This window comes from Sinocyclocheilus grahami, unplaced genomic scaffold (genome assembly GCF_001515645.1).
Source record: "Sinocyclocheilus grahami isolate Dianchi unplaced genomic scaffold, SAMN03320097.WGS_v1.1 scaffold380.1, whole genome shotgun sequence".
In the NCBI taxonomy this organism is placed as follows: Eukaryota; Metazoa; Chordata; class Actinopteri; order Cypriniformes; family Cyprinidae; genus Sinocyclocheilus; species Sinocyclocheilus grahami.
Window position 1 is genome coordinate 106,947 of NW_015505559.1, and position 27,289 is coordinate 134,235.

A 27,289-nucleotide genomic window follows, 5' to 3' on the forward strand; every position below is an offset into this window, starting at 1 on the left:
TTTTATTTTGAGGATTTTTTGGTTCTTATATTAAACCCTTTTTTTTTACAGAATTTAGCAGTAAGAAATTACTCATCATCCAGTTTTTTATATCGACTATGCATTCCGCAAGTTTTTCAAATTGGTATGTTTCGTCGGGCTGCGAAGACATATAGAGCTGAGTATCATCAGCATAACAGTAAAAGCTAACACCGTGTTTCCTGATGATATCTCCCAAGGGTAACATGTAAAGCATGAAGAGTAACGGCCCTAGTACTAAGCCTTGAGGTACACCATACTGCACTTGTGATCAATATGATACCTCTTCATTCACTGCTACGAATTGATGGCGGTCATATAAGTACGATTTGAACCATGCTAAAGCACTTCCATTAATGCCAACAAAGTTTTCTAGTCTATGCAAAAGAGTGTTGTGGTCAATATTGTCAAACACAGCGCTAAGATCCAATAGCACTAATAGAGAGATACAACCACAATCAGATGATAAGAGCAGTCGTCATGTCGTCATGTCATTCTCAGCATGTCTTCTCCCTGCTGCTGCAAGGAGGAAAGTGTGGTGAGATTCCTCACTCTGGTATCACAGAACCGGGGTTACATAACCATAGCTTCCTTCTGATGAAGTGCCCCTTGTCATTTCTCCTTCAGCACTTGTTTCTGGAGCATGAAGAGCAGAAAGACGCTTAATAGCTCATAGTATCATTTACTGAGATTAATGTTGCTGTCATAGAGATAGACTAACGCCTGTACTTAGTGGGCATCGTACATCTAAAGTGTCAGACACGCTTCAGCGTTTGCTCTGAAAAATTAGCATGTTTTTGATGACATCAAAAGTTCCCATCAGCAGGATTGGGGTCTTTATCAAATCGAGTGTGACAGAATGTCACCAGAAGGTCTGAATAATGACCAATTAAACTGGGGTATAAAGATGTCACAAATGCAGAGTCATGATAGAAACACTCTGAACCCTTTTATAGGTTTAGTAGTGAGGGACACATTATCATCTCTACAGGGGGTCATTTTAGAGTGGAGTGATGGTCTGACTGTTTTTGTGCTTCAGGGATGGAAGCCACAGCTCCTCAGGAGGTATCGAATGAGCAGCTGCCCAGTGAGAACCTCAGCACTGCCCTGGGCCAGAAGATTGTTTCTCCAAACCACATCCTCTGTGACACTAACACCTATGCTAATGTTATTGTGGACTTCTCAGATCTCATGGTGGGTATGACATACACTGTGGTAAAATACAGATTAATTCTATAGATCAGTGATATGGTGCTTTTTTAGTCCAAATCTGTTTATTTTTGAAGTGCACATTCACTTTGAAATTTTAATTTTGAATTTCAAAATGTTGAAGTGCACATTGATTTTGCAATATTAATTTTGATTTTCTTTAAATCAAGGCCTTAAAATGTCTTAAATGTTTTATGTCAATTTAAATGATGTAATGGTATTAACATAATTTACATTATTATTATGTTGTAAGTAGCCTAATGTGATGAATAATTTTTGGATAAATTATTTCATAGAATATTAGTAAGTCTCTCATAATAATTTAAAAGGAAACCTTGTTAAGGTAGGTTTAGGTTGTAAAATGAATACACATACACACACGTCTTCAAGGTGTAAGAAAATATTTCTATATATTTTTTTTATTAAATGACATTTTTGAAGTCACTGTAATAAAATGTTTCTTGAAAATGTTAAAATTGTTATTTGTGTTCTTATTTGTAAACTGTAAATAATTTTAAAACCATAAGAATCCAACACAGAGAGTGCATTTTTCTAAAAATGTGGCACATGTTTTAAACTGTGCTTTTTTATTTTTATTATTATTATCATGGATACTCTTGTATGGCAAACCCAAGTGATTACATGTTTTGTATTGTATTTCCACAGTCCCCAAATGAAGTGTACAGCTTTAAGAGATCTTCGCCCATAACAGAGGGTCAGGGACCTGATATGTTTTTTGGGCCAAGTAAGCGAACCGGGCCAGCAAAGAGGGTCAACTGTGTCTGTGTTAGGTGTCAATCAAGTGGTCCGAGCACTGCCCCCTACACAAGTCCCACTGACTGAGATCTACCCCAAAGGTTAAGCTCTGACACATTCATATGTACACATCATAAACAAATCTATTAGCAAATATAATGGGGCTTTACTTATGATAATGATGGTATTGATTGACCAACAGATATCACACCACCCATGACTGCTGCTTACCTTGAAGTGACAGACCTGAACTCTAAGAAGCTCAAATACATTCCAGTCCCGAGGTACAGAGTCAGACTCTTTCATTAAACTCTAGCTCCCTCTTCTGTTCGGTCAAAGCCTTTTGCTAAATACCATTCATTTTACCAGCCATTTGGATACAGTACATTTAAAATGATGTAATAATATAAATATAATTTACATGATTACATTATGTTGTAAGTAACCTAATGTGATGAATATTTTGTACACATCATAAACAAATCTATTAGCAAATATAATGGGGCTTTACTTATGATAATGATGGTATTGATTGACCAACAGATATCACACCACCCATGACTGCTGCTTACCTTGAAGTGACAGACCTGAACTCTAAGAAGCTCAAATACATTCCAGTCCCGAGGTACAGAGTCAGACTCTTTCATTAAACTCTAGCTCCCTCTTCTGTTCGGTCAAAGCCTTTTGCTAAATACCATTAATTTTACCAGCCATTTGGATACAGTACATTTAAAATGATGTAATAATATAAATATCATTTACATGATTACATTATGTTGTAAGTAACCTAATGTGATGAATATTTGTGCATAAATTATATTGTGACAGTGATGTTCATAAAATATTCAGGAATATCCCTTTTTATATAATAGAATATGTTTTTTGTTTTTTACCAGTAAATAAACAAAAATAAGCCAGAAACGGTTTACAAGATGAGAATGCAAATTGCATTCTGCTTAAAGGAATGGTTCACCCAAAAATGAAAATTTGCTGAAATGTACTCACCTTCAGGCCATCCAAGATGTAGATGAGTTTGTTTCTTCATCGGAACAGATTTGTAGAAATGTAGCATTACATCACTTGCTCAGCTATGGATCATCTGCAGTGAATGGGTGCCGTCAGAATGAGAGTCCAAACAGCTGATAAAAACATCACAATAATCCACAAGTAATCCACACCACTCCAGTCCATCAATTAACTAAAATAGTCCTCTACCCATAATATTACTTTCTCAAGTGAAAAGTTGTCATCTCTGAATCAGAAGAGAAATATGCAGATCAAGCACCGTTTACAAGTGAAAACAGTCCAAAACAGCTCTAAACAAATATGTTGGTGGATTTTAATGTGAGGATTTTCTGTGGGAGATATGGAGGAAGCATTTTTATGGATTATGGACTCATATTTTGGTCGAAAACAACTGTTTAAATTTAAATCTTTTAATGATGGGTTTGTTTCTTGCAAACACAGCTTTTCACTTCACAAGACAGTAACTGATGGCCTGGAGTGGTGTGGATTATTGTGATGTTTTTATCAGCTGCTTGAACTCTCATTCTGACGGCACCCATTCACTGCAAAGGATCCATTGGTGAGCAAGTGATGTAAAGCTAAATTTCTCCAGATCTGTTCCTATGAAGAGTCAAACTCATCTACATCTTAGATGGCCTGAGGGTGAGTACATTTTCATTTTTGTGCGAACTCTTCCTTTAAATTTTTACCTGATTACCTAATTTTGTACTCTGTCTTCTGACACTTCTGTATTTTTGTACTTTGGCTTCTGACATTTTAACACCTTCTAGCCCTAATATGTTCATCTGACCCTGATGATTTTATGTGTAATTTTATGTTTGCTGTTTTCAAAATGTCTTCAAAAGGCCTTACATTTAGGTTAATGTAACTCTGTGTAAGGCAGCTGAATATCTTCCAGTGGTTCTGATCATTGGCTGTCATGCTGACGTGTTCAGGAGCAGCTCCATGTCTCCCTACACTGTGTGGATCTCAAAGGTCTCAGACACAGATGTAGTGATGGCTCCTCTGGGCTCTGGTGGAGTGGTGACTGTGGACATCAGATTATGGAAAACAGGCCTTGACAACCTGCAGCTCTCTGCTGGAGTGGAGGAACATGATCGGATCAGAAGATGGCGGGCCAATCCAGGTAGGACTTTGAGGATGAATTTCACAAAACATATTAAGAGCATGTCTGAGTCATATTTCACCCTAAAAATTATAATAAAAATGAAGTTTTTTTTAAAAGGAGCCTAAAGACCTTTGTTGTATTGTGACTTTATTTTTTATTACAAATAATGTCAACTTTTGTTTGCTGTGGTTCATCAAGGGTTTTGCTTGAGAAATCTTTAAATCATTTCAGCCTGCTTTTTTTTTCTTTGCTTTGTTTTCACCATTCCTTTTGGTGCCTTCTTTGCTGCAGGAATGACACACTTTAATTTTTGTCCTAAAACACAGAATTGTCTCAAACATGTTGGATTTAGGTTGATCAAAATGTGCATATCCATTTTTTACCACATGATGGCGGACTTATATAAGAAATGTTTTATTAAGTGAAAAAGTGACCTGACATGTGGCCAAGTATGGTGACCCATACTAGGAATTAGTACTCTGCATTTAACCCATCCTAAGTGCACACACACAGCAGTGAGCACACACACCCGGAGCAGTGGGCAGCCATTTATGCTGCGGCACCCGGGGAGCAGTGCCTTAATCAAGGGCAAGGTCGTGGTATTGAAGGAGGGAGAGAGTGCTGTACATTCACTCCCCCCACCTACAATCCCTGCCGGTACGAGACTCGAACCCGCAACCTTTTGGGTTACAAGTCCGACTCTCTAACCATTAGGCCACGACTCCCCCCATTACTTTATTGTAATGGAAATTAGATATTAAGAATATATTTGTTGTTAGGTTATTTTGCCATTCAGAAGATTGTTTGGACATACATGCTGCTAATACTGAGCATTTTCAGTGGGAGGCTCCTTCATGGCGGCGCTCCAGTTCTGTGCTGTGTGAATCACAGATAATCTTTATAGTGGAGTAAATACACCAAACATACAGTCACAGGCTATAAGGACACACTATGGAGAGAACTGACCTAATGTATAGTGGATTTCTATCATTCAGAGGTGGACAGACTATGTATATTAGGCAAAATATGTTAATATTACGGATGAATGGAACATAAGTATTGGTTTGGTAGAGACTGGTTGTTTATCGGTTGTTCTAAATGATGCATATGTGGATCGAGGGTTACAAAAAATTACCAGACATTAATATGTCTGCAGTCGCTAGTGTTTTTTCCATCAAAAATAGCACCAAAGAGGTTAATCTGTTGGCGTCCATACAGGGAGTGCCTCCTGTATTGCATATTCAAAGAAAAGTTATTTAGCTATACACTCCAGCATTTAAATGCATTCATGTCACACTCAACACTTTGCGGGATGCATATGTGGCCTAAATATCTAAATCATGATATTGACTGGTTTGGTATGTGTTTGAAGTGTGTGTTTGTCTAAGAGTTCACACACTTCCTGTTCTTCCATTCAGGTACACAAAGAGCCTGTTAACCCTCAGGTCATTCTGCACCTCACTGGCTCTCTTTGAGCACACCTACACCAGCCTGCTTAGTTTTAAATCAAATATTTGCCCAAATGGTTGCATTCTTGACCTTTCAGTGCAGCTCTCTGAATAGCATGTGTAAGTTCAGTTCAGTATCGCTCATGTGAGAGTGTTCACTGGTTTGCCTGGCTGCCACACTGAAGGAGGGAGAAATATAGTTTACAAACAACAAGGAAAGAAAAGCAGGGTTCATTACTAATATTATAAGATAAAGGTTTATCATGACGCTCAAGACTGTGTTATCATACTGATGGTCTGGGGTTTTCCTTAACGGCCACAGTGTCTTGGATCCGCCCTCTACCCCTCCCCAGTCTCCACATCACACACAAACAAACACAATTTCTCCATCACTCTGCATAGATACAGGAGGTACGACACACTTATTGGGCAAAACTAAATCTGGTTACCATAGTTACTCATTCATTTCTGTAGAGAAATTGAAATGGAAGTGGAATTTCTGATAAATTCAACCACTTTAATAATGAAAAAGCTAATTCCGAAAATATGTATATATTTTTTATTAAAAAATTTAAAACAAATTTGCTGCACTCTGACCATTTCAAGCTTTACCTGGTATTGTTCTCTAGTGTTACCCTTTTAACATAAATTCAGAATATTTTAGCTGGAACAGTTTATTGATGATTGTAAAGTATATATTGATAACGCAATCAAATTCCATTTAATAAATACACTCAGCACTACATCGTCTATTGTGCTTTTAGTAAACTGTGAGAAAAAAACAATCTGTTAGACCAAAGTTGCTTAATAATTGTACCTGAAATAAAATCTGATAAATAAAATCTGGCACTGATATACACATTAAAAAGTATATGTATTTTTAACATAATTTGTTACATATATTTTATATATATCAACAGTTACAGTATTTATACATTATTGGTATTTTGTTTAATGGCATGTGGCTTTCATTTCTAAATTATAATCTTATTTTATTTATTTATTTAAATTGACTGTGAAAAACATGAAAGCTCTCTCTTCATTTTAGGATTTGCTTCCCCCTAAACTAATTCATGGTCCCAGTAAATCACTGTTGCTGACTTTATCTGTTCCACAAAAATATATGATACTAAGAGCACATGTTGTAGCAGCTGGGTTTTAGGCAAGCAGGACATCCTGGATTAGATTATCTGCAGTGACCTTGACTGAGCTGGTACTGTTTGCTGTTGGGCTCGTTCTGCTGGTCAGTGTGGTCAAATATTGATCAAACCTCCAAACAAGACAAAGCAGTCCGCTGAATGAGTGTTAATGTTTCCTTTTGACAGAGCTGTGGTTCAGTGGTTAGATGTCTCTGGTTCGAATCTGGCCTGCAACTTTCTTAATAATCATCTCAGGGCATCTCAGGAACCGCACTCCTGTGGTTCAAGTCTTACCTCTCAGGTAGGTCCTTCAGGGTGTCTTGAAGGGGTGAGGTTTCTAAGGAACAACTTCTTGCTACTGGGGTTCCTCAAGGCTCAGTGCTTGGACCACTTCTCTTCTCCATCTACATGTCGTCATTAGGATCTGTCATTCAGAAGCATGGCTTTTCTTATCACTGCTATGCTGATGACACTCAAATCTACTTCTCATTCCAACCAGATGATACGACAGTAGCTGCTCGTATTGCAGCCTGTCTGAGAGATATTTCTAGCTGGATGAAGGACCATCACCTTCAACTCAACCTTACTAAGACAAACCCATCGTTTCATCACAGCTGCTCTATACAGCTGGGTTCATCAACCATAACTCCTTCCAGGACAGCCAGAAACCTAGGAGTTGTGATCGATGATCAGTTAAGCTTCACAGACCACATTGCTACAACGGCCCGGTCCTGCAGATTTGCCTTATACAACATTACGAAGATTAGACCCTTCCTGTCAGAGCAAGTCACACAACTTCTTGTCCAAGCTCTTGTTCTCTCCAGACTGGACTATTGTAATGCTCTCTTGGCAGGCCTTCTCGCATTTACTATAAAGCCTCTGCAACTGATCCAGAATGCAGCAGCGAGAGTGGTCTTCAATGAGCCAAAAAATGCTCACGTTACTCCTCTCCTCATCAGTTTACACTGGCTACCAGTAGCCGCTCGCATCAAATTCAAGGTACTGATGCTTGCCTGCAAGACCACCACTGGTGCAGCGCCAATATACCTAAACTCGCTAGTTCAAACTTGTGCGCCCTCCAGAAGCTTGCGTTCTGCAATTGAACGGCGCCTTGTGGTGCCATCCCAAAGAGGCACAAAATCACTCTCACAGACCTTTTCCTGGACTGTGCCCGGCTGGTGGAATGACCTCCCGATCTCAATTCCCATTTTCAAAAAACATCTAAAGACACATCTTTTTCGCCAGCACCTGACCAACTAATACTAGCACTTGCCTATTCTGTTCTGTTGTATTCCATTCTATTATTTAAAAAAAAGAAGAAAAAAAAAACCTAGCTACGTGTACTGTGCTAAACTAACTGAGACTTGTCATGGCACTTGTATACTGTTGTTCTCTCATTGGTCTGATTGCTTCTATTGTTCTCATTTGTAAGTCGCTTTGGATTAAAGCGTCTGCTAAATGATTAAATGTAAATGTAATCATAATGGTGATGTTCACAACATTTTCATTTAATCAGTGTTATATGATGTTCTACGTGTGTTTATGGTGAGCATTCACCCCACACTCTTAAAAATAAAGTTTTTTTTTTTTGGCAATGATGGTTCCATGAAAAACCTTTAACATCCACAGAAACTTTCCATTGCACAAAATAAATTCTTTATAGAGGAAAAAGGTTCTTTAGATTATTAAAATGTTCTTCACACTAAAAAAAAAAAAAACTTTTCACTGAAAGTGACTAAAATCCAAAATAGTTCTTCTATGGAAATGTTGTGAAAACCTCTTTTTGGAAGCTGCATTTTGAAGATTGTGGTGACTCCAAGGTTTATGTTTCGGTTCAGGTTTGGCCGATTCTAAGTGCTAAAGATGTTCTTTCATGTTTTTGGCCTGGTCTTCAAATGTGAGATCTTCTCTGTTAAAACTGTTACTGTAGAGAGTGATGGAAACATTCCTGTCCCAGACTCCAGGATCTGTGCCATCTCTTCATTCTCTCAGTCTGTCAACCGTCTCGTTCCCCTGCTTCATTTTACTACTCTCCCTTTGGTCCTTTATCTCTCCCTCCATCATAGCGCTCATATTTTTTGTTTCAGTCTGAGTCTGTTGTGCAGCATTCTTGTTCCCAGAGGAGATGAGCACTCTGTGAGTTAGCTAGTGTTGTCTTTCCCCCTCCCTCTGTGCATTAATCAGCTCATGCATTACCCACAATCCCCCAATTCTCTTTACATGAGTTACGAGAAGCCCTTTGACCGTGAATCAGTTTCTCCTGCTGATGTGGCAGCCGTCACACATCCAAACTCATTTATTATGTGTAAAATGCATATTTAGTTTATTGCTAAATATTCAAAGTATATTAAATTAAAATATATATTTTGACGTTTATAAAAAAAAAAACACGTGTACAGAAACACATTCCATTTCTGGGTTCAGGTTAAATCTGTTTGAAAGGTTTTAACATGTTATCATTAAAAATCAATTTCTCTATGGAGAAAATGAATGGGATTTTTACTGTATTTTTGCATAAGATATTTCGGTAACACTTTTGTATAGGGACCAATTCTCATTATTAACTAATTGTTTTTTAGCATGCCTATTATTAACATATTGGCTGTTTATTAGTTCTTATAAAGCACATATTCTGCATGAGCATATTCTACATCCCTAATCCTACCCAATACCTAAACTTAACAACTACCTTACTAACTATTAACAAGCAGCAAATTAGGAGTTTTTTGAGGCAAAAGTCATAGTTAATAGTTTGTTAATAGCAAGAATTGGACCTTAAAATAATATGTGATCGATATTTCTTTCAAATACATTACAAAAATCTCACCAACCCCAAACTTCGGAAGGGCGAAGTTAGTCTGTTCCACAGCAAGACTTTTTGACAGATGTTAGTTTGCGGTGACTGTAAGAAGGTGAATCTGTGGCCATCTGTTCACACCTGGTCTACAAAATCATGTTGCTACAAATAAACTGAACCTCAGACAATCAGTGTAGACAGCGTATGGGAAAACATCATCTAAACTTTTGAAAGAGTCTATTATGACTTCATGCCGAGTTGTCAATCATCTTGCCCAGATATCTGAGAACAGCACATCACAACTTTCCATAATTAAACAGCCTGGATTAGAATGAACGTCTGGGTTTTTTTCCCCCAATCTTATGTCAGAGATTTGGAATTTTGTTTTTGTACCTGTACAGTGTGTATGTGCCATATACCATATACATATGTCTATAGGCAATGAGGACCTGTCCACTAGATTAGCACAGTATAGTCATGCGAGGAATGTCTGACCCTGACGTCAATGCCGCTCACTGATCCTGCTCCATACATGTCCTTCTGTCTGTATGTATTTATAAAATGATCTGTGTAGAATCAGTGATGCTGGATAAAGATATGATGTGTGTCTTATGGGAAATGAGTGGAGGCTTTGACTCATCCCTTACACACAAATCACAAACCATATACTCATGAAGAGAGAGACTAGAAATATCCTTGACCTAATACTGTCTGAAACCTGAGACAGTATTACACACTAATAGAGGCTAACATTATGTATTATTTAATTAGATGTACTGTAGGTAATTTAGAATTCAAATGCATGTGTTAATGCATTTGGTTTGTTGAAGGGATAGTTCACTCCAAAATGAAAATGTTGTCATTATTTACTCTCCCTCAAGTTGTTCCAAACCTGAATGAGTTCCTTTCTTCTGTTGAACACAAAAGAAGATATTTTGGAGAATATACAACTGCAGAATTGTGACATAATTTTGAATTAAGTTTTTTTTTTCTTGCAATTCTGAGTTTTTTTCACATGCATTACTGTTAATAAATCATAATTTTGATTATTTTTTTTTTTTATCTCACAGTTTTGAGTTTATATGTCACAATTCTGACTTTTTATGCCAGAATTGTGAGATACAGAGAGAAAAAAAGTCACAATTGTGAGACGAAAAGTTGCAATTACCTTTATCTTGTGCCAGAAACAAGCTTCCATAGATACCCAAGAAATGAAAATGAATAAAAATGGAGTCTATACATGATGTGATTCAGGCTTAATTAAATGCAAACGGTTAATACTCAGTGTTAAATGTCTAGAAAAAAAACCACCTGACCAGAATGTTTGAAGAATATCAATACAGTGCTGTGAAAACGGTAATTAGAAGTCTTAAAGGGACGGTAGCAAAAACAGCCTGTTTTTGTGCAACAAACCATTAACATTATAAGTGGGAAAAAATGCTACAAAAGCATAAATCATGTATGCATTCAGAACTGTCTGTAGATTGGAGTGGGATGACCATGACCATGTAAGGTGTGATATGCATGTGTGTTTGCTTGAGGTATGATATGCAATGTAACATGAGTTGGTCATGTGATCAGCGGTCACCTCTTGATGCTGATGCCTCTGTGTCATCTCTGTAACACAGACTGTGTCATCGCCTCATCACCAGGCCGAGTTTTATGTAGTCTGAGGAATTTAAGCAACTCAGTAAATGAAGGAAGCAATGGTACAGCTTTCTTCTTTTGACACTCTCTAACATTTAAAGAAGCACCTCCTCTCCTGATCTTTGGTCCTGTTTTAAATTTGAATTTAGATTATATAGTCCTAATGATTTCAAGACGAGAAATAACTTGTCAAAGGGTTTTGTTTAGCAAAATATGAAGCTGAGTTTAGTGGTTTATGATTGCAGAGCAATGTCGCAACTTTAATTAACTCAACTGATGTGTGTTCGCAGGTGTGTGTGTGTATTGACTATATTAAAGCCGCTTTCAGTTTAAGGATAAAAGAAAAAAGAAATGAATTAACATTAGCAAAAAATAGAATATAAAAAGCATAAACTTTCTAATTTTAAATTTTCATTTAGTTGAAGTTGAAGTACTAAAATTACTAAAAACTAAAACTGAAATAAAAATGAATACAAGCTAAATAGATATATTAAAATATTTGTAAAAAAAAAATAATCTCAAAGTATTAACAAATACATAGTGCAATGATACTAAAATATCACTCGGTGGAACTATCTATTTTGTAATATTAGTTTTACTGTTTATTTTGTTATAGATGTATGTGTTTCCTAACGTGAGGTTGTTTTGCACTCATGCCAACCTTTATAATAAAAAGAAAAAACAATTATCAAAAGATCTGAGTATTATATAAAAATAATTATTTAATTCACTGGACTAACCAAAACAATAGGCATTAGCACGTGGTCATTTAATATACAGCCTAAATCGTCCCACCGTTTTTTTTATGGGACTTTTTTTTATTTTTCCAGCCTAAAATGACAATGTATTTATGTGTATTTATTTTGTGCAGTGATACTGATTATATCCTATACGTTTGAAATGTTATGAAATATTTCATGTTTTTCCAATGCAACAATTGTGTCATTGTCTGTTGTTGTAATATTGTTTTTCCTTTTATTAATTTAAGATGGTGTTTTTAGTGATTGCATTCACTATTTTTGTGGGAAAATTCTTTAAAGCTTCTTTAAATAATGCATTGCTTGCATGCAAATTACTGCTTTTTAAGACATCCAAACTAGTGTTTATCTGTTTGCCCCCTAAACAGTTGCATCATATTCTTGATCTACTGTACAACAGTTCTCCTGATATCTTGTTGTCATATAACTGCAGTGTGTAAAGCATGATTGTGGAACCCGTGAGTACAAGTGAAAACTTGGTGTTGATGTAATGAAGGGGTTTGTGGGCTTGCTGGGCCTCCTGTGGTCAGCAGCTATACAGCGTGTCTGACTGCATTGTCCTGCTCTCTGTGTGGGTCTGCTGGTGAACGCAGTTGCCTCTCAGCAACCAGGCTGGGACATTTCATTACAGAAACAATCTCAAAACACAGGCATTCTTTAGATTCCAGCCTGGGCTCCTGCTCTGCCCGCCGGGCCGCTAGAAATGGCAGCGTGGCGCTGCTCCAAGACATGGGCTAGTACATCTGTCTGGAAGCAAATACACCAACACATTGACTTTCTGATCTCTCACTGGACGGTATCGGATGTGTCCAAAACTAAAGGCAGCTGCCTTACTGCCTCATTGCACAGACTGTCAATGACTAGCCAGCGTTTGCTTTAATAATCACTTTAGCTGCTAGCCGTAATTGTTCTGCATTAAGTGAAATTGGATAAAAAGCTTAAATTAGAGGCTTGCCCCACTTTTACCCAGCCCTAGTTAGCAATGATGACCCATTTGCTTTGATTTGATGTGATGTGCGTCATTATTGTTTCAGAATTTAAGGCTCTTGTACATTCAGTGATCCCAAAAAGCACAAAAAATGATGAAGAAAAAGTGACATTAGTTTTCAGATGCCACTTGGTTTGGTATGATATTTATGTACATTTTTGGTCTCTTTACACTTGTCACTTCATGCATTTTCTCAGATCAGATAACTATCAGATTTGTTCAAACTGCTGACTGCATTGTCCTGCTCTCTGTGTGGGTCTGCTGGTGAACGCAGTTGCCTCTCAGCAACCAGGCCGGGACATTTCATTACAGAAACAATCTCAAAACACAGGCATTCTTTAGATTCCAGCCTGGGCTCCTGCTGTGCCCGCCGGGCCACTAGAAATGGCAGCGTGGCGCTGCTCCAAGACATGGGCCAGTACATCTGTCTGGAAGCAAATACACCAACACATTGACTTTCTGATCTCTCACTGGACGGTATCGGATGTGTCCAAAACTAAAGGCAGCTGGCTTACTGCCTCATTGCACAGACTGTCAATGACTAGCCAGCGTTTGCTTTAATAATCACTTTAGCTGCTAGCCGTAATTGTTCTGCATTAAGTGAAATTGGATAAAAAGCTTAAATTAGAGGCTTGCCCCACTTTTACCCAGCCCTAGTTAGCAATGATGACCCATTTGCTTTGATGTGATGTGCGTCATTATTGTTTCAGAATTTAAGGCTCTTGTACATTCAGTGATCCCAAAAAGCACAAAAAATTATGAAGAAAAAGTGACATTAGTTTTCAGATGCCACTTGGTTTGGTATGATATTTATGTACATTTTTGGTCTCTTTACACTTGTCACTTCATGCATTTTCTCAGATCAGATAACTATCAGATTTGTTCAAACTGCTCCATTTACACTTGGCCACTTAAGTGCATCTCTGCAAAACAAATCTAACTCCGATCTTTAGTTCCGGTGCAAATTCGTTTAAGTCACCTCAAGTGTAGTGGCTTTCGTAACAGTCCTGATTAATCGTCAGCTGATTTATTTATCATCAGCTGGTTTCAAGATCAAAGTCCGCAACAGTTGAAAAATCATCATCAGCACTGGCGAAAGAATTTAGCGTTCACCACTTGACAAGATGATTGTGTGTTGAACATGCAAAAATGCCGCAGACTGATGATGTGATGCTAAACAGTGAGTTTCATTTGCATCAGTTTGCACATGCTGAAAACAGATGCTCATCTCCAGCTGGCTGTATCTGTGGAGATGTAAAGTGCTGTGGTATCTGAAGTGGTGATCGGATTGCAATCCGTCTTGAATGCGTTTCGAAGGGCATTTACCTGGTCTTTTGGCATCAGATAGATATCCGATCAAAGAAAACACTTGACCTGGCAAAGAGTAAATAGGCTCTTTAAATGTGACTACAGAGTCCAATTACCTTTGGGAGTTTCGGCAGGATGTATGAATGTGTAAGTCTATGTACTGTATGCCATTGTGTTACAGATCATTATCAGTAATCATTAACAGCACTGTGAAAGGTTGACTAACTTTAATAAAGCTCATAGGGTAAAGCTAACACAAGCATTTGACCTCTTTACTGCTACACAGCTTTGTGTCTTTAGAGACAAACAGACACAGATGGATCTTTAGGCTGATTATTGATCCTGCTGTGTGCTTTTACAGTTTAACATATGGAGGACGATCATCTCTGCCCCTGTGGCAGAGTCTCTCTCCATTCTTTTCTCTTTCTCTCTTGACCTCTGTGACAAACACACCTAGATTTTGTCCTCTTCTTCTAGTTCAGACATAAAATTACATTATATTTGCTAGTTAAGGATTCATCCAATTACACAGCAATTGTATCTATCTATCTATCTATCTATCTATCTATCTATCTATCTATCTATCTATCTATCTATCTATCTATCTATCTGTTGTTCTATCTGTTGTTCTATCTGTCTGTCTGTAATGTCAATAGGGTTTTGTGATAGTGTGTGTGTTTCTCATCTTTGCGCTGTTAAATCCTGGCTAATCTGATGCCACGTTGCACACACATAAATCTCCTTATCATAAACAGAACTGTCACTGATCTTCCGTAGAGATGGGAAGTGACATTTTTACTGTCGCGGCTGGACTAAACACAGGAAAACATAAAATCTCAGAATGCAACAGTTTGGCAGTGTATATAGGGCACAAGTCTTGTACAGACATCTAAAATTATTTATCATTAATCAATTATCTCCAGTCTTAAAATGCATTTTGCTTCTTCCTGGTGTGGCGTTTCTGTACATGTTATTGCCAAACGTAGTTAATCTCTACAAGCCACGTTCATCCTGAGCATCTGTAAGCCATCTGTCTCCCTAATACACATACACACACACACATTTGAAATGCTGAAAGTGCATGACCTCATATCAGATTGAGGCATGTGTGTGTGTGTAGGTGTCCAAAAGTGCTTTGAGTATAATCTTACACTCACAGAAAAACTCTACAGTTTCTTAACATCCTGCATTAAAAGAGTAGTCACACACACATAAACACTGACTCAGACATACAGTAGCATGGACACCAGATCTGTTTGAAATGATGTTATGTCTTTGAATATTTAGACTGGAGGAATTTATTGTTATCTTGGAACAAATCCAGAATTGAAATGAAGATGCTGACTCTCGTGATACTTATTATTGAGTTCTTGTAATCTCTTACTTTTTAAGGCAAAAACATTTCTACTCATCCCTTACAATTGTACTTCCTTTCAGCGTGCAGTTTAAAACAGGTGTCATAAAAAGCTCAGTGACTTCATGTTCATTGTCCTTACGTGACCTTGCCTTGTCAAAGCATGCATGATCACTGCATAAAGAGAAATGGCCTTTATATTAATAGGAGGCAAAGGAACGTCCTGGAACACTAAGTGTCTGTTCTCTCACAGTCCATCATTAAAAGAGTCCAGCTGTGTTGCTATCTCTCCTAAAGACACAATCACACTTCAAAGTGCTACTTTCACAACAACTACGAAGCGTTCATAGGACGTTCTAGCAATTATGTTCAGACTGTATTTGCACACAGCAGGGACTGTGAAGGAGTGTGTGGAGGTCATGAGAAAGCCACAACCCTCTGGATGGGTGCGTGGGTATTAAAGAGAGGCCCAGTACTTTATGATATTAATGGACTGTGTGAAGGGAGAGAATGCCACTAAATAGATCAAGAGACCTGCTTCAGAGAGCTTCAAGTCCACATTAGGAGACAAACACATCTACACACAGATCAGACTTAAAAATCTGTTGATATCCATTGGCGGCTATATCCAGTGATATCTGTGGGGCTCCCCCTTAACCATAAAATGGGGTCCTGCTAACAAGCAGTGATGTCTCATGTGATAGTTATCTATTATTTAGCAGTTTTGTGCTCCACTTAGATGTTTTCCTTCCATCTTCCTGGATTTCTATCATTTAAAATGTTTAGTCAGCAAACTTTGGTATTGGCAGTCAGTTTGCGACTTGTTTCCTGCCAGATCTACATTCAGTTTTCAGACGTGATCTATTGTTTCCTGCGATTGTGATTCCAGAATAAATAAATTTTTGACATATTGAAAAGTCAATGTAAGCACACCTTGTCCTTGTAAATGGGGCACTTCCTTTGCAGATGACTCTAGATAGGTAAATCTATCCTGAATTTCATGTGGTATATAACCATTTGACTTATTGTGTGTCTCATATGCCAGTTTTTCCACTTAGCAATAAAATGAAGATCAAAAAAGTGAATGTTCAGATAATATTTCAACAAAACCACACCACTCCAGTCCATTAATTTAAGTCTTGCAAAGCATAAACCAGCATAATTGTGAGAAACAAATCCATCATTAAGGCGTTTTAACCTTAAATCATCACTTCTGGCCAAAATGCAGGTCCATAATCCATAATAAAACGGATTCATCCCCTGTTGTCCTCTCTCATCAGAATCCACCGACATATTTGTTTAGAACTGTTTTGGTTCGTAAACGGTACTTGATCTGTGCATATTTCTCTCCTGATTCAGACAAGACAACGTTTTCACTGGGGAAAAGATTTTATTGATAGAGGACTCTAATGATGGGTTTGTTTATTACATAAAGTGCAACTTTTCACTTAAAAATATTAATTGGTGGACTTGAGTGGTGTGCATTACTTGAGCATTATTGTGCTGTTTTTATCAGCTGTTTGGACTCTCATTCTGACGGCACCCATCCACTGCTGAAGATCCATTGGTGAGCAAGTGATGTAATACTACATTTCTCTAAATCTGTTCCGATGAAGACACAAACTAATCTACATCTTGGATGACCTGCCTTTACTTTTCACAATTAAAAAAAAAAAACGTAATAGTCCTAATAAACAGGGTTAATTTTTAATCTAAAGCAAACTCCTTTATGAATATTTGGTAACACTTTATAATAACTGCACTCTATGAATCATTAGGTAAGCATTAGTAAATAGTCAGTTCATCCTTTATAAAGCATTGTCCCAACATTAATAGTCATTAGTAAGCAGTTTATAAATAGTTATAAATGCCTTGTTCTTGATTTATAAGCACATCTATTACAAAGGAGATTAAAGGCTCAGTTGTCTTCCTAACAAACAAACAAAAATAAATAAAAAAATAAATAAAAAAAATAAACAAACACAACACAGAGGAATACAGAACTCAGAAATATTTATTTCAAGATGCAATAAAATGAAACTACAATTGTACACTTGAAAAATGATTTTTAAATAAAAAAAAAAGATCAAGTGTACAGCTGTACAGTTTCATTTTTTGCATCTTGAAAAAATATTTCTGTGTTCTGTATCCCTCTGTGTTGTGTTTAGCTTTTCTGTTTGGAAGATAAATGCTCCTTTAAATCTCCTTTGTAAATGCTTTACAAAGTATAAATAGTCCTCACTTTAGATGAGCTCACAAAAATAGATGGCTGGCAACTACTAAATGTTTTATAACAACCTGACTTAATCATGAACACACTGAGCAACTATTATCATGTGTCTAAATAATAAGATTTATATATGTACATTTAAATAGTTTATTAATCATTTACTTACACTTTCTTAATGATCTTATGAACCACTGACAACTCCTAAATAACTGGTTTGTACATAACATAATAATTTAGAAATAATAAAGTGATCGTTAATAAAGTATGAAAATACAATTACTAATACTAATGCCTATTAATGTTGGAACAATGCTTTATAAAGTATGAATTGACTAATGCTTAACTAATGATTCATAGTGTGCAGTTATTATAAAGTTTTACCTAATACTTATATGAACCTTGAGTTTTTAATTCTCCACCAGCTGTTTTTTGCATTTGCTTCCATCATTCATCAAAAAGTATATCACTTACATGGTAACTCAGCATAATGCCTATATGTTTGTGTAGGAGGCAGAGATTCAGCGGGTCTTGGAGGGAAGGGAGGCCCTTACCGTCTGGATGCTGGACACAAAGTTTACCAGATCTCTCAGGCGGAGAAAGACGCTGTGCCCGATGAGTTGAAGAGAGCAGCACGGGAGATGGCCGAGAAGGCTTTTAAGCAGAGGTACACCCATCTGTCTCTTTCATTCATCACTCACTCAGTTCCAACCCTCACAGATTTCTCCCAAAAGCCTACACTTGACCCTGCGTGACCTTTACCCTCTGCTCTGAGTGCTTGTTAATCTCTCTAGATATTCTGCAGTGCTCTCTCAACGAAGCTCGGAAACACTCTGTCCTTGTGAAAGCATATCAGTATATTCTTGTCTGAGGCTCTGTTTTATAATGTACTGAGCTGCCCGAGTATGCAGTATATGCATTAGTACTGAATATGTCCTTTGATGAAAAGGCAATCCCATAATGCATTGCATTGAGCTCAGTGGAAAAAAAAACTGATGCAAGACAGGGTTATTATAGTTCAATCATGACAACTCTCTGAACTTTTTAGCATGGTGATGGATATGACAATGTTAATGTATTTGGTCTTGGCGGAACAGATCTGCTACGCTGCTGCTGAATTGCTGCTGCTGTTGGTTATTGCTGTAGTTGTAGATTATTGCTGCTGCTGCAAGCAAGTACAGGAACTTACTACTGCCAATGCATATGGCGATACGGTGCCATGAGTATTGAAGACATACTGCTGCTGCACAAATAGCATATAGAGTTTCATGACTGAACTATATATTTATAGTAATTAAAACCATTTTTTAAAACATGACACAAAATAAAATTCAGCTAGTTGCCAAGACTGCATTTTTCATTTTACAAAATAACTAAAATGAAAATGGAAATACCAAAAAAAATATGAACTTATTAAAAAAAAAAAAAAAAAAAAAACTACAACAGTGTCTCAATGATAGTAAAATAACACTGATCCAAGATGGCAAATTAAGTGAGATATTGATTTTAAATATTCTTGTATTTAAAGTTAATATTAATTGTCATTTGCATCCCATTTTAATTCCATTTTAATTCCACTCATGTGAGTAAAACAGAACATTGTTTGAAAAAGTTGGGGTTTTTTAAGCATCAAGAACTTATTGGATCATGAAAAGTGACGATAAATGCCAGGATATGAATATGTGTTTGAACAACAAAAACAAGCTTTTTTTGGAATATTTTGGAATATTTTTGGAATATCATACACTGATAATTCATTCACAATAAGACAATCAACCTGTATCAACTGTAGTACTACGCTATTTTTACTCCACAGCTAACCGTATTTGAACCATAGTTCATACTTTTAACTGAATAAATGAGTTTTCACGTTGAACAGATTTTTTGTTAAATCTAAGCAACTTAAATAAATGCATTTTGAAAATATGATTAAATCAAATCAAACAGATGCAAATATTTAATAATAAACTATGCAGAGTTTTTTTTTTTAGTTCATTTATGTATCACTAACAGATATGCATCATAATTAGTTTATTAATTTGTTTGTTAAAACTGTGTAATTCAAATGGATGGAAATTTTGAGTTTTCACGTTGAACAGATTTTTTGTTAAATCTAAGCAACTTAAAAAAATGCATTTTGAAAATATGATTAAATCAAATCAAACAGATGCAAATATTTAATAATAAACTATGCAGAGTTTTTTTTTTAGTTCATTTATGTATCACTAACAGATATGCATCATAATTAGTTTATTAATTTGTTTGTTAAAACTGTGTAATTCAAATGGATGGAAATTATATATGCAAATACATAAATCTTAATTTAGGCCTAAATATTTTTGGTGTGTCCTTTGCTTATTTTTAAAGCTTATTTTGTTCTTAAAGGGGGATTAATATGCCTTTTCTTGTTCTTTTGAAATTAAATTGTTTTACTAAAGTTACGAAAAACAGCTTTTTCAATTCTGAGAGTTAGAGAGAGGACAGAAAATGCATTAGGAGAGCACTATCACTAAGTGAAGAATATGGCTCTTGTGTGTCGCCATTGAAATTTAATTTAGTGAGAAAATCTAAGCTTGTCTTTATCTTAAACATCACAGGAATGCAGCTTTGTGTGCTGTGTGGTGTAGAGCAGTGGTTCCCAACCCTGGTCCTTGAGGCACCCCAACACTGCACGTTTTGCATGTCTCCTTAATCAAACACACCTGATTCAGACCATCAGCTCATTAGTAGAGACTTCAAGACCTGAAACTGGTGTGTCAGAGAAAGGAGACATGCAAAATGTGCAGTGTTGGGGTGCCCCCAGGACCAAGGTTGGGAACCACTGGTGTAGAGTATATGACCAGAACCCTGATGTAGACGAGCAGCTTTTGATGTAACATGCCTTTTATGCTCTGTAATCTTAACAAATCAATATACTTGTGCTGTAATGCTGAAATTCGAAGATGATAATTCTATAGAAGAGTGTGGCAGACTTTCAGAAAGATGCTCAGATCAAGATCGGGCACGTAAACTATAATATTTATGACTTGACATGGAATTATAACTTCTGGAATTGAACAATCTTTTAAAATGCTGATATTATCAAACTTTCATCAAATCCATTAGTAATATCCTCTGATGTTTGTGCGCTAAAAATACTGTCAGATATCATTGTTAAGTGAGGACATATTACAAAATACCAACATTAGCAATAAAAACAATGTAAATAATATTCACAATATGTGTTTTTCTACATAAGTAGTGAAATTAGTATGATTTCCTTCTTTACAAATTGTGGGTCCTTTTCTATCCATAGTAACGCTTAACGCTGTTGAATTCTTTTACGTTTGTCGTCTTTGTGCTGCACGTTGTTGTGATCTGCATGCTATCTGTCACGTTCACAATATTTCATTCTCAGCTGAGATGGCTTGTGTCAGGGGTTTCCACAGGAAGAGGAACTTTATTTACCTTTTTTGCAAGTGTGTGTTGCACCCGACAAACCACCATTACTTTGTAAAACTAATCTTTCAACATTGCTGAACTATGATATAGGAAAAGCTGAATTTTCAGCATCATTACTCCAGTCTTCAGTGTCACACGATCCTTCAGAAATCATTCTGATATGCTGATTTGCTGCTCAAGAAGCATTTATTCTTATTATCAATTTTGAAAACAATTGTGCTGCTTAATATTTGTGTTGAAACCGGGATAAATAATTATTTAAGGATTGCTTCGTGAATTTGTGTGAAATTGAAATCTTCTTTAACATTATAAAAAATGTTTACTGTTTAATTTGACCAAATTATAGCAATCCTTACTGAATAAAAGCATTAATTTCTTTTGAAATTCTTACTGACTACAAACTATTGAAGACACGATCCTATAATGAAATAAAGTTGGTGACATGATTAGGGCAGTATTTTACTTGCTCTCCATTCATTGTTCTGAGCAGTTTTCCGAGGCTTACAAACATTCCTGATCTTGATACAGGAATGACATTAACCATTGCTTTATTCCTTACTTGCTTATGCATATGTAAAAACATATAGCGGGAGATTTACACTGTTCTGCAGAGCAACCCATCGGCTGTTGTTTTCTTGTTTTACCACAAATCTCACAATTTGCCAAAAGAGTAAGATAAATAAACGTAATTCACTATTTGTTCTCTGAGAAGTTTTGACAGTTTTGCTTCTCAAGTAAATATATCTTGTTTTGACAAACCACCATTACTTTGTAAAACTAATCTTTCAACATTGCTGAACTATGATATAGGAAAAGCTGAATTTTCAGCATCATTACTCCAGTCTTCAGTGTCACACGATCCTTCAGAAATCATTCTGATATGCTGATTTGCTGCTCAAGAAGCATTTATTCTTATTATCAATTTTGAAAACAATTGTGCTGCTTAATATTTGTGTTGAAACCGGGATAAATAATTATTTAAGGATTGCTTCGTGAATTTGTGTGAAATTGAAATCTTCTTTAACATTATAAAAAATGTTTACTGTTTAATTTGACCAAATTATAGCAATCCTTACTGAATAAAAGCATTAATTTCTTTTGAAATTCTTACTGACTACAAACTATTGAAGTGTAGTTCATATAATGAAATAAAGTTGGTGACATGATTAGGGCAGTATTTTACTTGCTCTCCATTCATTGTTCTGAGCAGTTTTCCGAGGCTTACAAACATTCCTGATCTTGATACAGGAATGACATTAACCATTGCTTTATTCCTTACTTGCTTATGCATATGTAAAAACATATAGCGGGAGATTTACACTGTTCTGCAGAGCAACCCATCGGCTGTTGTTTTCTTGTTTTACCACAAATCTCACAATTTGCCAAAAGAGTAAGATAAATAAACGTAATTCACTATTTGTTCTCTGAGAAGTTTTGACAGTTTTGCTTCTCAAGTAAATATATCTTGTTTTGAGACAATATAGATATTTTATTATACTATATAATCATTAAGAACAATGTTTCTATTTCTGTTGTGCCTATGTTGTGAAAGTGTAGTAGTGTGTTAGTCAATCGAGTGAAACAGAGCACTTTTTCACTCTCATTCGTGGCATGGTCACACTGGCCAGCTCTCTCCGCTCTGTGGACAGGTTTGGAATTCAGGAGAAAATAGCAGCAGCAGTCTGCCCTCTCTCCAATAACTGTGCAAAGAATGTGAGCTTCAGAAGCCAGACAGGAAACCCACAGCCCGTGTGCGTGTGTGAGAAAGAGAAGCACAGCAGGAAGAAGGAGAATGATAATACCACAAGCAAGAAGAGTGCGCTCTTTACGTGTGCTGCATTATCTGTTGTAGCACAGAAACAATCTAGCGGCACTTGTGTGACATTTTTGGTCTCGGTGCTGATGGAGAGGTGAGGGATGATTTAGTTTGAAGGGAAACACAGTGTGACAGTATTTTGGGATGGGGCTTCAGATCACACTGTCTGGTCTGATCTCACGCCTGATAGTGTCGGTGTGTGAGTGCACCTGAGCTCTGTGGGCCGCTACGGTCTAGACGCTCTTCACACTCTGTTTCCTCCTCATGACATCAAACGCCTCTCTAACACACACACATTCATGCAGGCACATCCTGGGTCTGAGCAGAAGAGCAGGATGAACTGTAGAATCAGTTTAGGGATTATTGGCTTCACCCCACCTGGGCGGCAGAACGCACCCCTGCTGAGGGCTGTCCATCAAATGACTGAGGGAATCTCACTAAACCTATCAGGAACACGGGTCATATTTCACAAAAAAAAAAAAAAATATATATATATATATATATAAATGTTATATATTTATTATTATATTATATTATAATGTTATGTTATGTTATGTAATTTATATGCAGTTGCTTTGCCGACCAATGGCTGACAGATGGATTGTTCAGGAAACCTATTTGCAGTTCTGGCACAGTTTTTCAGATTACAAATTTCAGATTACAAATCTCTTTCAAAACAATAAAATAAAATGTATGGTGTTTTTTTTTTCCTTTTTTTTGTATTTTTTTTTTTATGATAATTAAGCACAACCCCTCCTAATTCTCACTATTTTAATGCAGGAAGTAATGTAAAAAGAAAAAAAATTGATATAATAAAATAGTATTAAACTATAAAAAATTAATTATTTAACTAATTATTTTATGAATATTTATACATCATAGTTTTAGTTGTACTGCGTTTTATTTATGCTAATAAAAAAAATACAAAAATAAAATTCAGTAATAAAAATAAACTGAAAATGTAATGTAAAAGAAAAGAAAAGAAAAAGTAAAGTGTCCAGGCTCATTCGAGAAGTAAACATAAAAATGCCATACAAGACAGAGGGTCAGGGCCCACTAGGGCTTAAAAGTAGTTAAATTAATAAATTATTATTAATATATTAAAATAATCGAAGTCTAATTTAAAATAAAATACTTAAAAACATATGAAATCATATTTCCAATTTGTACAGTGTCCCAACTTTTTTGGAATTGGGTTTGTATTTCCTCTTTTATTTGCTATAATTAAAGAAGAAAATATCTTAATATTTTAATGTTAGGGTTCATTAAAGGTAATGTCTTAGCTCAAATGGGGCGAGAGAGAGGCTCCTTTAAATATTATATTGGACATCTAGGGGCCTTCGAGTCAGAAAGTTTGAAAACCACTGAATTAAGCTTCAATTTCTTTATTTTTTCCCCTTTTTTATATTTATGTATGTATGTATGTGAAATGTGAGCTGGACATTCATGCAGAGATCCTCGTGGGTGACTAGTGACCTGGCAGAGCTCTTACACCTACACTGATGGGACTGACTGGGCTTTGAGCACCTGGGTGTTTGTTGCGTGTGTGTGGGTGCTGGTCGTGGAGCTGTAGGGACTTGCCCCGAGAGAAATGTTTATCCTACACCTCCTACTCTCAAGTGTGCGTTATTCTCTATCTTGACAGCTGTACTTAATGTGTGACTAAACAGAACCTGTATTGATCAATGTCCTCTGAAATCCTGCCCCAGAACACTCCTTAAAGACTTACTACACATTGTTCACAAGTTTAAACACCTCAGGGCAAGAACCTAAATGAAGAGAGATTTTCTGAAGAAAATGTTAGTAGCTCTTACCTGTACAAAACTCACAGCCAAGATGCTAGAAGAATACGAATGTGAGGTATCTAGGGTGGCCGCTAAGTGGTCGCTTAATAAGACATATGATTTTGAAGAATTATAAATGTCTGTAACACAAACAGATTGGGACACAGTGAAGTTTAATATGTATGGTTAGAGGTTTGTCACATGAGCAGTGATAATGATGGTGCTTTGCTCTGCATGGTTAGTAACAGTAAACTGCAGATTGTGTTTCTGTGTTTAATGTGTTGCATTTTTATTTCAGGCTCAAGGAAATTGAGATGAATGAGTATGATGCCACCACGTACAAGCGTTACTCAGGAGCGGTCAGACGTCAGGTCCAGTCGCTCCGCATCATTCTGGAAAGTCTGCAGGTGAATGCCTCTTGTAGTCCCGCACTTCAGCAGTGTTCAGTCCAGCGATTCCCAAACATTTTCATGCTAGTAATCACAGTAGTCAGCAGTAAAGACTTTTATATTGAAAGAGACTAAAACAGGGCTGTAAACAAGGAGGTTATTTTTACTTTCAACAACAGCTTGTAAGATGCTGCCAACAAATGCAGTGAGCAGTGCTGTCATCGGAAATCACCCTTAACAGATGAAAGGACAGTATGACAAAGATATCGCTTTCCTCAGCGGACATTCAAACTAATGTTTTATTGTGAATATGAGATTGAGCTGAAGAATGAATGCAGTATCAGAGGCAGGTAATCACACTCGCTCAGTCCTTCTCTCTCTCATAATACTCTGAATAATACAGTGAGCTTTTAATACAGTGATACAATAAGCTTTCAATGAAGCAACTCAACGTTCCTTTGTTACTAGTAGGGGTGCAACGGATCGTGGATGATCCGTGATCTGTACAGAGCAGACCCCACGGTTTGGCGCGAATGTGATTTGCGGATTAACTGTTAAATTTAACAATTATAGAGTTAGAAGTTCATCGTTTGCATGTGTTTTTTCTTGCCAGTTTACCCATTCAAACTATTTTAAACCATTCAAGCAAAAGAGAACACGCGCGCTGTTTTCTATTGCTGTCGCACACATCCGAAGCAAGCACACGCAGAGAGAGAGAGGTGCGATTCACACAGATTGATTCCTCTTTCACTCTCTTTGAAAGGAAACATACACACAAAGTTATATTAAAATACCCGTTTTGGCAAGTATTCTGGTAAACACAGTCGGTTCTGTCTTAAGTGAACCGAAACAGCTGAGAAAGAAAGCGGATGTGTGTCAGTATATTAGGTACGTGCATTTGGTCTTAAAGAGACCCAGCCTATTATATGCCTGCTTCTGTCTACTATATTTAACTTATGCAGTGAAGAGCACTATTGTGTTATTTTACAATTATTACATTTCTGCACCTGAAGGCTAGTGTTACTGACTTTATTAGTAACTTTATTTTGTATTCATCCATGCATGTAATTTGTGTAATTGTTCTTGCTTTATTATTGACTTTATTAGTAACTTTGTTGTATTCATCTACGCTTGTAATTTGTGTAATTGTTCTTGTTTTATTGCTGACTTTATTAGTTCAGCTAGTAGTTTTTGCTGTGGTATAGAAGCACTTAAAGTAAGCTTTCAGTAATAAATGAAAAGCAAAATTTTTTTTTTTGCTGATCCGAAAAATTATCCGATCCGTGACTCAAAATCCGTAATATGGTTCGAATCGTGAGTTTTGTGATCCGTTGCACCACTAGTTACTAGTTCTAAAGTGACGTTTTCGAATTAGTAATGGAGGCTTGAGCTCAACTGTTCAACTGTTTGAATCCGTGGCGGAAGGAAGTAGTTCTGCACAAAAGAGGGTTTTTAATGACACTCTGTTGTTGTTTCTTATGTCTCTTCAGCCGTCTTACACTTCTGCCGTCTAGCTGTTGTATAAACGCAATATCACACTCGTAGCTGTGCGATATGGCTGTATATCGCACTGCTACTCATGTGATATTGCTCATATACAGTGGGTACGGAAAGTATTCAGACCCCCTTAAATTTTTCACTCTTTGTTATATTGCAGCCATTTGCTAAAATCATTTAAGTTAATTTTTTTCCCCTCATTAATGTACACACAGCACCCCATATTGACAGAAAAACACAGAATTGTTGACATTTTTGCAGATTTATTAAAAAAGAAAAACTGAAATATCACATGGTCCTAAGTATTCAGACCCTTTGCTGTGACACTCATATATTTAACTCAGGTGCTGTCCATTTCTTCTGATAATCCTTGAGATGGTTCTACACCTTCATTTGAGTCCAGCTGTGTGTGATTATACTGATTGGACTTGATTAGAAAAGCCACACACCTGTCTATATAAGACATTACCGCTCACAGTGCATGTCAGAGCAAATGAGAATCATGAGGTCAAAAGGAACTGCCTGAAGAGCTCAGAAACAGAATTGTGGCAAGGCACAGATCTCGCCAAGGTTACAAAA

The 27,289-nt window shown here is 36.6% G+C and overlaps 1 protein-coding gene and 1 pseudogene across 1 annotated transcript in view; both read left to right on the forward strand.

Moving 5' to 3' along the window:
• Positions 1 to 2,292, forward strand: part of LOC107549736 (von Willebrand factor A domain-containing protein 8-like) — a 54,713-nt pseudogene extending 52,421 nt beyond the window's left edge.
• Positions 2,293 to 2,540: 248 nt separating this feature from the next.
• Positions 2,541 to 27,289, forward strand: part of LOC107549737 (von Willebrand factor A domain-containing protein 8-like) — a 35,190-nt gene continuing 10,441 nt past the window's right edge. Inside the window, exons 1-4 of the mRNA XM_016230914.1 lie at positions 2,541 to 2,608; positions 3,945 to 4,135; positions 18,294 to 18,450; positions 25,123 to 25,231. Coding sequence (XP_016086400.1) covers positions 2,541 to 2,608; positions 3,945 to 4,135; positions 18,294 to 18,450; positions 25,123 to 25,231 — 525 coding nt within the window. The remainder of the gene's footprint in view (positions 2,609 to 3,944; positions 4,136 to 18,293; positions 18,451 to 25,122; positions 25,232 to 27,289) is intronic.